Genomic DNA, 11,981 nt, shown 5'->3' on the forward strand with positions numbered 1-11,981 from the left:
TTAGAAGCACAATTTTTAAGAAAATTTCTAAAATTTACTTTTTTAAGGACCATTTCAGTTATGAAGTCACTTTGTGGGGCTTATGTAGTAGAAAACACCCATAAATGACCACATTTTGGAAACTACACCCCTGAAGTTATTCAAAATTGATTTTACAAACTTTATTAACCCTTTAGGTGTGTGTTCCAAAAGAATTAAAGCAAAATGGAGGGGAAATTTTCAAATTTCATTTTCTGGGGCAGAGTATCCATTTAAATCCAGTTTTCCTGGAACACATCAAGGGTTAACAGCCAAAGAAACATCAATATTTATTACTCTGATTCTGCAGTTTACAGAAATCCCCCATATGTGGTCGTAAACTGCTGTATGGGCACATGGCAGGGCTCAGAAGGAAAGGAGCACCATGTGGTTAATGGAGGGCAGAATATGCTGGAATGGTTTTCAGGTCCCATGTCACATTGGAAGAGACCCTGATGTACCCCTAGAAAGAAAACCCCAAAAAGTGACACCATTTTGGAAACTACCCCCTTCAAGGAATAAATTTAGTGGTGAAGGAAATGCTTTGACCCAACAAGCGTTTCATAGAATTTAGAAACAGATGGCTGTGAAAATAAAAATTTTATTTTATTTCCAATATAAAGTTGCTTTAGCCCCAAATTTTTCATTTTCACAAAGGGTAACAGGAGAAAATGCACCCCACAATTTGTTATGCATTTTTTTCCTGAATACGGCAGGACCTCAAACGTGGTCATAAACCACTGTTTGGGGGAATGGCAGCATTCAGAAAGGAAGGAGCTGCATCGTGATTTTCTAACATGTAATTTGCTGAAATTAGCTTAGGGCCCATAACATTTGTATTTTTTTCATCAATGTAGCTGTATGGGGACTTGTTTTTTGCGGGACACGCTGTAGTTTTTATTGGTATCATTTTGGGGTACATATGTCTTTTTGATCACTTTTTATACAATTTTTTGTGGAGGTGAAGTGGGCAAAAATTGCAATTCTGTCAGTTTTTTATTTTTTATGGGGCTCCTCTTGTGGTAAATATTATATGATCATTTTATTCTGTGGGTTAATATGGTTATGGCGATACCAAATTTATGTCGTTTTTTTATGTTTTACTACTTTTTCAGCAATAAAATCACTTTTGTGTTAAAAAAGAAATTATATTTTTCATCGCTATATACTAAAGTCCATAACTTTTTTATTTTTTCACCAATGTAGCTGTGTGGGAACTTATTTTTTTGTGGGACGGACTGTAGTTTTTATTGGTATCATTTTGGGGCACATATGTCTATTTTATCACTTTTTATTCCATTATTTGTGGAGGTGAAGTGGGCAAAAATGATTCTGTCAGTGTTTTTAATTTTTATTTTTTATGGGGCTCCTCTTGTGGTAAATATTATATGACTATTTTATTCTGTGGGTTGATACGGTCATGGCGATTCCAAATTTATGTAGTTTTTTTATGTTTTACTACTTTTTCAGCAATAAAATCACTTTTGTGTTAAAACTAAATTATATTTTGCATCGCTATATACTAAAGTCCATAGCTTTTTTTATTTTTTCACCAATGTATCTGTGTGAAGGCTTGTTTTTTGGGCTGTAGTTTTTACTGGTACCATTTTGGGGTAAAAAAAAATTGTGGACGTGAGGTGACAAAAACAACAATTCCGTCATTTTTTTTATACATTATTTTTTACGACGTTCACCGCACGGGATTAGTAATGTGATACTTTTATAGATCAGGTCGTTACGGAAGCAGCGATACCAATTATGTGTATTTTTTTATTTCATTTTTAATGACCTAAATGAACAGATATGAGAAAAGACAATTTTCATTTTTATTTAAAAATTTTTTTTATTATTTTTTATTATTTTTTTTCCACTTTCTTTTTAACTCTTTTTTTATTTGTCAAGACCCATCTGGATCTTGAAGATATAGTGGGCCTGATGGCTATACAGTGCATTACAATAGTCATCACATTATAGGGTCTGATCAGCCTTAGGCCTAGTTCACAAGATTGTTTTTTTTGCGAGTGTACGGGCCGTTTTTTTGTGTTCCATATACGGAACCATTCATTTCAATGGTTCCGCGAAAAAAAGGGAATGTACTCTGTATGCATTCCGTTTCCGTATTTCCGTTTTTCCGTTCTGTTGAAAGATAGAACATGTCCTATTATTGCCCGCAAATCACGTTCCGTGGCTCCATTCAAGTCAATGGGTCCGCAAAAAAAACGGAACACATACGGAAATGCATCCGTATGTCTTCCGTTCCGTTTTTGCTGAACCATCTATTGAAAATGTTATGCCCAGCCCAATTTTTTCTATGTAATTACTGTATACTGTATATACCATATGGAAAAACGGAACGGAAAAACGCTACAGAAACGGAAACACAACGGAAACAAAAAACAGAACAACGGATCTGTGAAAAACGGACCGCAAAACACTGAAAAAGCCATACATTCGTGTGAACTAGGCCTTAGGTACGTGGAAGCCCGGACTTCTTTGTAAGGTGTCCGGTTGCCATGGTAACCAACTGCCACCCGATGGAAGACAGAGGGAGCTCCCTCGCTATCAACCCCATGGATGCCGCGGGCGGCTGCTGACCGCGGCATCTATGGGTTTAAACGGCCGAGATCGGTGCCAGCACCGATTTCGGCCATAGTAGAAAAGTGTCAGTTGTAAATTTACAGCAGACACTCTCTGCTGATGGCAGTGGCTCCATTCCTGAGCCGCTGCCATCAGAGCCTGCACAGAGGATCAGGCTGCAGGGGGCATCTGTGGGCGATGGGGGACAATGGGGGTAATTGTGGCATATGGGGGCAGTATAATCATCAGCGGCACTGGGGGCACAGTGGGGGTCATGGCTGATTTCAGGCTGGGATCACCAGCGTGGAGATCACACCCTGAAACCAGCATTTTAACACTAAAGCGCTCTGATTGGTTAGTCTGCAGAGACTAACTAATCGAATCGCTTTCCGGCAAGGGACCACTCTGATTGGTCCCCTTCCGGCTTTCCCAGTGTCTCTGATCTCTGGGAGAGCGGAGACTCTGGGGATGTGACACTTTATAGTATCACAGTGTCACGCTTCGGTGTGGGAGGGATATACCACACTGAGCATAAGAGGGCAGGGGGAAACAGGGAATCAGGCCTGAGAACTAGGGAAGGAAGAAGGACACCTCCTAGTAAAACCCTAGCCAAGCAACTTATGCAGGGAGGAATCATGACTTCAGATGGAAAAAAAATGACGAATATTCTAAAACACTAATATATAGCACTATATTCAATATAGTGCTATATATTCGGTTTTTACAATATTCGTAATTTTTTTCCATCTGAAGTCATAAATCTTCCCTGCTTAAATTGCTTGACAAGCAACTTAAGCAGGGAGGAATCATAACTTCAGATGGAAAAAAATGAGGAATATTCTAAAAAACTAATATATAGAACTATATTCTATAGTGCTATATATTTGTTTTTGACCCACGCCTGCATTGATCGCGTAATATTCGCATATTACGCGATCATTACCTTGCCGATTTTTCGATTAAAAAAAAAAGACGAATATTCGAAAAACAAATATATAGCACTATATTCAAAATATTCGAGAATTCTCGAATTTGCGATATTCGCGATAAATATTAGTAATTTGAATATTCACGCTCAACACTACTGACAGCTATTGAATGTGTATGTCCACCTCACTCTCTTTTTAACCCCTTAACGCAGAATGCCGTGCATTTTTGGTAAATTTGGTATTTTTTTATAAATAAAAATTTAATATTTTGATTCAAATTTACCACTGTCATGAAGTACAATATGTGACAAGAAAACAATCTCAGAATGGCTTGGATAAGTAAAAGCGTTTTAAAGTTATCACAACATAAAGTGACACATGTCAGATTTGCAAAAATCTGTCTTGTCCTTAAGGTGAAAAATGGCCCAGTCCTTAAGGGGTTAATAGATCCTTTTGTTAATGGATCCAGTAAGGTAAAAAGTAGAATATTTTGGATTGAGGGACAATCTCATTCGGTTCTCAAAGTCATCCATATAGATCCAGATCTCAGAATAAGCTGTGTCCATTGTCTTGAAAGATGCACTCATGTACATGCTGTGTAAACTAAGGCGCTGTTCACACTTGTGTTGGGATGTTGAAAACATACAAACAGCCAGATTCATTGAACAATGGACCCAAATCTTCCAAGCATGCCGATGAAAGCTCCATAGAGAACCTATGGCCTAACACAGATGCATGTACCCGTCATCCACTGTAGATCTGAAACAAAAATATATAGATATACAGAACTTATTCTAGAACTTATCCTAGTTTTTCCATAGTAACAAGATAAGCTGCCCCAAATCCAAAAGCTTTATAGAAACAAAAATGTGATTTTCTTTGGTTTCAGGTCCGCCATCACCAACACTACAGCAAGCTGAAGTAAGGATAATAAATTTAGGTTTATGTGGAAGCCCCCGGATGTATGGAAATTTAATCCAACCATCCATGATATGTGCTGGATATGTTGAGGGAAAAATTGATGCCTGTCAGGTAAGTTATGGCAACATAGTGCTATATATTTGTTTTTGACCCACGCCCACTGAGGCACACCTATGGTTAATGGAAGCATATGGACATGTTGGCATATATATTGGGATTTGTTCCTGTTTATCAAAGCTCATTGGAAGATTTTATCAGGATTGGCATTTCCTATGCCAGTCTCAATCTAGTTTTTGCTGGAGTTAGTTGCACCTAATATATTAACCACCTCCGGACCGCCTAACGCACAGATGCGTCCGGAAGGTGGTTGATTCATTCCTCCTGGACGCATCCGTGCGTCATCTCGCGAGACGCGAGATTTCCTGTGAACGCGTGCACACAGGCGCCCGCGTTCACAGGATCGGAAGGTAAGCGAGTGGATCTCCGGCCTGCCAGCGGCGATCGTTCGCTGGCAGGCTGGAGATGCGATTTTTTTTAACCCCTAACAGGTATATTAGACGCTGTTTTGATAACAGCGTCTAATATACCTGCTACCTGGTCCTCTGGTGGTCCCTTTTGTTTGGATCGACCACCAGAGGACACAGGTAGCTCAGTAAAGTAGCACCAAAAACCACTACACTACACTACACCCCCCCTGTCACTTATTAACCCCTTATGAACCACTGATCACCCCTGATCACCCCATATAGACTCCCTGATCACCCCCCTGTCATTGATCACCCCCCTGTAAGGCTGCATTCAGATGTCCGTATGATTTTTACGGATCCACTGATACATGGATCGGATCCGCAAAACGCATACGGACATCTGAATGCAGCCTTACAGGGGGGGTGATCAATGACGGGGGTGATCACCCCATATAGACTCCCTGATCACCCCCCTGTCATTGATCACCCCCCTGTAAGGCTGCATTCAGATGTCCGTATGATTTTTACGGATCCACTGATACATGGATCAGATCCGCAAAACGCATACGGACATCTGAATGCAGCCTTACAGGGGGGTGATCAATGACGGGGGTGATCACCCCATATAGACTCCCTGATCACCCCCCCTGTCATTGATCACCCCCTGTAAAGCTGCATTCAGATGTCCGTATGATTTTTACGGATCCACTGATACATGGATCGGATCCGCAAAACGCATACGGACATCTGAATGCAGCCTTACAGGGGGGTGATCAATTACGGGGGTGATCACCCCATATAGACTCCCTGATCACCCCCCTGTCATTGATCACCCCCCTGTCATTGATCACCCCCCTGTAAGGCTCCATTCAGACGTCCGTATGATTTTTACGGATCCACTGATACATGGATCGGATCCGCAAAACACATACAGGCGTCTGAATGGAGCATTACAGGGGGGTGATCAATGACAGGGGGTGATCACCCCATATAGACTCCCTGATCACCCCCCTGTCATTGATCACCTCCTTGTAAGGCTCCATTCCGACGTCCGTATGATTTTTACGGATCCACTAATACATGGATTGGATCCGCAAAACACGTACGGACATCTGAATGGAGCCTTACAGGGGGGTGATCAATGACAGGGGGGTGATCACCCCATATAGACTCCCTGATCACCCCCCTGTCATTGATCACCCCCCTGTCATTGATCACCCCCCTGTCATTGATCACCCCCCTGTAAGGCTGCATTTAGACATTTTTTTGGCCCAAGTTAGCGGAAATTATATATTTTTTTCTTACAAAGTCTCATATTCCACTAACTTGTGTCAAAAAATAAAATCTCACATGAACTCACCATACCCCTCACGGAATGAGGGGTATGGTGAGTTCATGTGAGATTTTATTTTTTGACACAAGTTAGTGGAATATGAGATTTTGTAAGAAAAAAAATAATAATTTCCGCTAACTTGGGCCAAAAAAATGTCTGAATGGAGCCTTACAGGGGGGTGATCAATGACAGGGGGGTGATCAGGGAGTCTATATGCGGTGATCACCCCCCTGTCATTGATAACCCCCTTATAAGGCTCCATTCAGATGTCCGTATGTGTTTTGCGGATCCGATCCATGTATCCGTGGATCCGTAAAAATCATACGGACATCTGAATGGAGCCTTATAGGGGGGTGATCAATGACAGGGGGGTGATCACCCCATATAGACTCCCTGATCACCCCCCTGTCATTGATCACCCCCCCTGTCATTGATCACCCCCCTGTAAGGCTCCATTCAGACATTTTTTTGACGGAAATTTTTTTTTTTTTCTTACAAAGTCTCATATTCCACTAACTTGTGTCAAAAAATAAAATCTCACATGAACTCACCATACCCCTCACGGAATCCAAATGCGTAAAATTTTTTAGACATTTATATTCCAGACTTCTTCTCACGCTTTAGGGCCCCTAGAATGCCAGGGCAGTATAAATACCCCACATGTGACCCCATTTCGGAAAGAAGACACCCCAAGGTATTTCGTGAGGGGCATATTGAGTCCATGAAAGATTGAAATTTTTGTCCCAAGTTAGCGGAAAGGGAGACTTTGTGAGAAAAAAATATATATCAATTTCTGCTAACTTGTGCCCAAAAAATAAAATTTTTATGAACTCGCCATGCCTCTCATTGAATACCTTGGGTGTCTTCTTTCCAAAATGGGGTCACATGTGGGGTATTTATACTGCCCTGGCATTCTAGGGGCCCTAAAGCGTGAGAAGAAGTCTGGGATCCAAATGTCTAAAAATGCCCTCATAAAAGGAATGTGGGCCCCTTTGCGCATCTAGGCTGCAAAAAAGTGTCACACATCTGGTATCGCCGTACTCAGGAGAAGTTGGGCAATGTGTTTTGGGGTGTCATTTTACATATAGCCATGCTGGGTGAGATAAATATCTTGGTCAAATGCCAACTTTGTATAAAAAATGGGAAAAGTTGTCTTTTGCCGAGATATTTCTCTCACCCAGCATGAGTATATGTAAAAAGACACCCCAAAACACATTGCCCAACTTCTCCTGAATACGGCGATACCACATGTGTGACACTTTTTTGCAGCCTAGGTGGGCAAAGGGGCCCACATTCCAAAGAGCACCTTTAGGATTTCACAGGTCATTTACCTACTTACCACACATTAGGGCCCCTAGAATGCCAGGGCAGTATAACTAAACCACAAGTGACCACATTTTGGAAAGAAGACACCCCAAGGTATTCCGTGAGGGGCATGGCGAGTTCCTAGAATTTTTTATTTTTTGTCACAAGTTAGCGGAAAATGATGATTTATTTTTTATTTTATTTTTTTCTTACAAAGTCTCATATTCCACTAACTTGTGACAAAAAATAAAAACTTCCATGAACTCACTATGCCCATCACGAAATACCTTGGGGTGTCTTCTTTCCAAAGTGGGTTCACTTGTGGGGCAGTTATACTGCCCTGGCATTTTAGGGGCCGAATGCGTGAGAAGTGGTTTGAAATCAAAATCTGCGAAAAATGGCCGGTGAAATCCAAAAGGTGCTCTTTGGAATGTGGGCCCCTTTGCCCACCTAGGCTGCAAAAAAGTGTCACACATCTGGTATCCCCGTACTCAGGAGAAGTTGTGCAATGTGTTTTGGGGTGTTTTTTTACATATACTCATGCTGGGTGAGAGAAATATCTTGGCAAAAGACAACTTTTCCCATTTTTTTTATACAAAGTTGGCATTTGACCGAGATATTTATCTCACCCAGCATGGGTATATGTAAAATGACACCCCAAAACACATTGCCCAACTTCTCCTGAGTACGGGGATACCAGATGTGTGACACTTTTTTGCAGCCTAGGTGGGCAAAGGGGCCCACATTCCAAAGAGCACCTTTCGGATTTCACCGGCCATTTTTAACAGATTTTGATTTCAAACTACTTACCACACATTAGGGCCCCTAGAATCCCAGGGAAGTATAACTACCCCACAAGTGACCCCATTTTGGAAAGAAGACACCCCAAGGTATTTGCTGATGGGCATAGTGAGTTCATGGTAGTTTTTATTTTTTGTCACAAGTTAGTGGAATATGAGACTTTGTAAGAAAAAAATAAATTAAAAAAAATCATCATTTTCCGCTAACTTGTGACAAAAAATAAAAAATTCTAGGAACTCGCCATGCCCCTCACGGAATACCTTGGGGTATCTTCTTTCCAAAATGGGGTCACTTGTGGGGTAGTTATACTGCCCTGGCATTCTAGGGGCCCAAATGTGTGGTAAGTAGTTTGAAATCAAAATCTGTAAAAAATGGCCGGTGAAATCCGAAAGGTGCTCTTTGGAATATGGGCCCCTTTGCCCACCTAGGAGTGTCACACATGTGGTATCTCCGTACTTAGGAGAAGTTGGGCAATGTGTTTTGGGGTGTCATTTTACATATACCCATGCTGGGTGAGATAAATATCTTGGTCAAATGCCAACTTTGTATAAACAAATTGGAAAAGTTGTCTTTTGCCGAGATATTTCTCTCACTCAGCATGGGTATATGTAAAATGACACCCCAAAACACATTGCCCAACTTCTCCTGAGTACGGAGATACCACATGTGTGACACTTTTTTGCAGCCTAGGTGGGCAAAGGGGCCCACATTCCAAAGAGCACCTTTCGGATTTCACCGGCCATTTTTTACAGATTTTGATTTCAAACTACTTACCACACATTTGGGCCCCTAGAATGCCAGGGCAGTATAACTACCCCACAAGTGACCCCATTTTGGAAAGAAGACACCCCAAGGTATTCGCTGATGGGCATAGTGAGTTCATAGAAGTTTTTATTTTTTGTCACAAGTTAGTGGAATATGAGACTTTGTAAGAAAAAAATAAAATAAAAAAGAAATCATAATTTTCCGCTAACTTGTGACAAAAAATAAAAAGTTCTATGAACTCACTATGCCCATCAGTGAATACCTTAGGGTGTCTACTTTCCGAAATGGGGTCATTTGTGGGGTGTTTGTACTGTCTGGGCATTGTAGAACCTCAGGAAACATGACAGGTGCTCAGAAAGTCAGAGCTGCTTCAAAAAGCGGAAATTCACATTTTTGTACCATAGTTTGTAAACGCTATAACTTTTACCCAAACCATTTTTTTTTTTACCCAAACATTTTTTTTTTTATCAAAGACATGTAGAACAATAAATTTAGAGCAAAATTTATATATCGATGTGGGGTTTTTTTTGCAAAATTTTACAACTGAAACTGAAAAATGTCATTTTTTTGCAAAAAAAATCGTTAAATTTCGATTAATAACAAAAAAAGTAAAAATTTCAGCAGCAATGAAATACCACCAAATGAAAGCTCTATTAGTGAGAAGAAAAGGAGGTAAAATTCATTTGGGTGGTAAGTTGCATGACCGAGCAATAAACGGTTAAAGTAGTGTAGGTCAGAAGTGTAAAAAGTGGCCTGTTCATTAAGGGTGTTTAAGGTAAGGGGGCTGAGGTGGTTAAGAGGCACGGGCCTTTTATAAAATTAGGAGCATCTCTGGCCTTCTGTTTGCCTGAAATTCAAATCTATGCCAGCTAGGAGCTTGTGTAAATTTTAGCTATAATTTATGCCAGTTTCTGGTGTAAATGATGAAATTATCTTCCTCTAAGCCTAGTCCATGTCCTACTCACGTTTCAGAAAAGTTGTGAGTGTGGCATAAAACCCACTGAAAGTTACATTGCTTTGCAAAAATATTACTTATGCAAAAATTGTGACTTTGACTTTTTCACACACGAGGGTTGAATTCCACCCACTGTTTCTCCTCAATGGTTTAATGTATTTTCTAACCTTTTATGAAGGAACTAATGGGGTGGACATTTATCAAGACTGGTGCTCTCATACTCCAGTCTTGATCCCTCTGTGCTAGAGATGCCGCTTAATAAATTTGGTGCAACTCTGGCACGCCGTGCAGCAGAAACTGATGTCTGTGGCAGCTTAGGGGCAGGCGTAGACGTGAGCTATAACACCATTTTCTTGCATAAGTTATAGTAAATCCAGTCGGCTGCAATAAGCTGTGCCCCCTCCACTAAGCCCCATCCCATTAGGCTCTGCCCCCTCCTCTAAAACCACCACACTAAGCTCTACCTCCTTCACTAAAACCACCCCACTAAGCTCATAAAGTCGCTAATTATGCCCCTCAATATGTTGTTTCTTGCACTCTCCCCAGGGTGATTCTGGAGGTCCACTGGTAACCACACAAAATAACAGCAATTGGGTGCTTATTGGAATTGTCAGCTTTGGAGATGGATGTGCCTTACGAAACAGGCCTGGTATCTACACTAGAGTCACCTATTTCCTCGGCTGGATCACCAGGATTTCAGGCCTGTGATGTACTACAGTCCTAATTCTTTACAGCTAAAATTGTTGCTATGGAATGTGAAGATTACAACTTACGGAACACTTTCAGATCAGTAAGTTGAAGACCTCTGTGGCAGGAACATCATAGTCCAGGGAAACATAACTTCCCATTTATGTATAGTAAAAGAGAGACCCAAGAAAGCATCCTTCTAAGAAAAACCCAAGAAAACTGACAAGGTCTGGATGTTGACCACTCTCAAAGTATCCCAGTACACAGCTGCAGAAACATGAAAAATGCTTATAGTATAATCCTACAAAGACTTATTATTGCTGCTTGTCCGTCCCTTTTAATTGCCCCCCATCAATGGTAAGGGGCAGATACTGAAAACATGTAACCAATAGTTTGCAGATCAGAAGTTGATCACAAGCTTATTGCTATTTTAATTGATATTGTATTCCTGTTATACAGGATTGCTTATGGCAATGTGAAGATTTAATGTCAAGGTTTTAACTTTTCTATATCTGTGTAGCAATTCACATAGTAAGGCCTCATGCACACGAACGTATTTTCTTTCCGTGTCTGTTCCTTTTTTTTTTTTGCGGACCGTATACGGAACAGTTCATTTCAATGGGTCCGCAAAAAAAACGGAAGTCACTCCGTGTGCATTCCGTTTCCATTTGTCCGTATTTCCGTTCCGCAAAAAAATAGAACATGTCCTATTATTGTCCGCATTATATTCAGCTGTTAATAGGGTTGTTCCATCTGGGACATTTATGGCATATGGCATATCCACAGGATACTGGCAGCTGACATACACTCACCTAAAGAATTATTAGGAACACCTGTTCTATTTCTCATTAATGCAATTATCTAGTCAACCAATCACATGGCAGTTGCTTCAATGCATTTAGGGGTGTGGTCCTGGTCAAGACAATCTCCTGAACTCCAAACTGAATGTCAGAATGGGAAAGAAAGGTGATTTAAGCAATTTTGAGCGTGGCATGGTTTTTGGTGCCAGACGGGCTGGTCTGAGTATTTCACAATCTGCTCAGTTACTGGGATTTTCACGCACAACCATTTCTAGAGTTTACAAAGAATGGTGTGAAACGGGAAAAACATCCAGTATGCGGCAGTCCTGTGGGCAAAAATGCCTTGTGGATGCTAGAGGTCAGAGGAGAATGGGCCGACTGATTCAAGCTGATAGAAGAGCAACGTTGACTGAAATAACCACT

At 40.9% G+C, this 11,981-nt stretch overlaps 1 protein-coding gene across 2 annotated transcripts in view; it reads left to right on the forward strand.

Annotated features, from left to right (window-relative positions):
• The window catches only part of LOC120989705 (transmembrane protease serine 11G-like), an 81,152-nt gene extending 69,606 nt beyond the window's left edge, over positions 1 to 11,546 (forward strand). For both annotated transcript variants that reach the window (XM_040417969.1, XM_040417970.1), the window contains exons 9-10: positions 4,414 to 4,556; positions 10,618 to 11,546. In XM_040417969.1, coding sequence (XP_040273903.1) covers positions 4,414 to 4,556; positions 10,618 to 10,779 — 305 coding nt within the window. In that variant the 3' untranslated portion in view covers positions 10,780 to 11,546. The remainder of the gene's footprint in view (positions 1 to 4,413; positions 4,557 to 10,617) is intronic.
• Positions 11,547 to 11,981: the final 435 nt, after the last annotated feature.

The sequence above is a fragment of the Bufo bufo genome, chromosome 2 (genome assembly GCF_905171765.1).
Source record: "Bufo bufo chromosome 2, aBufBuf1.1, whole genome shotgun sequence".
Lineage (NCBI taxonomy): Eukaryota > Metazoa > Chordata > Amphibia > Anura > Bufonidae > Bufo > Bufo bufo.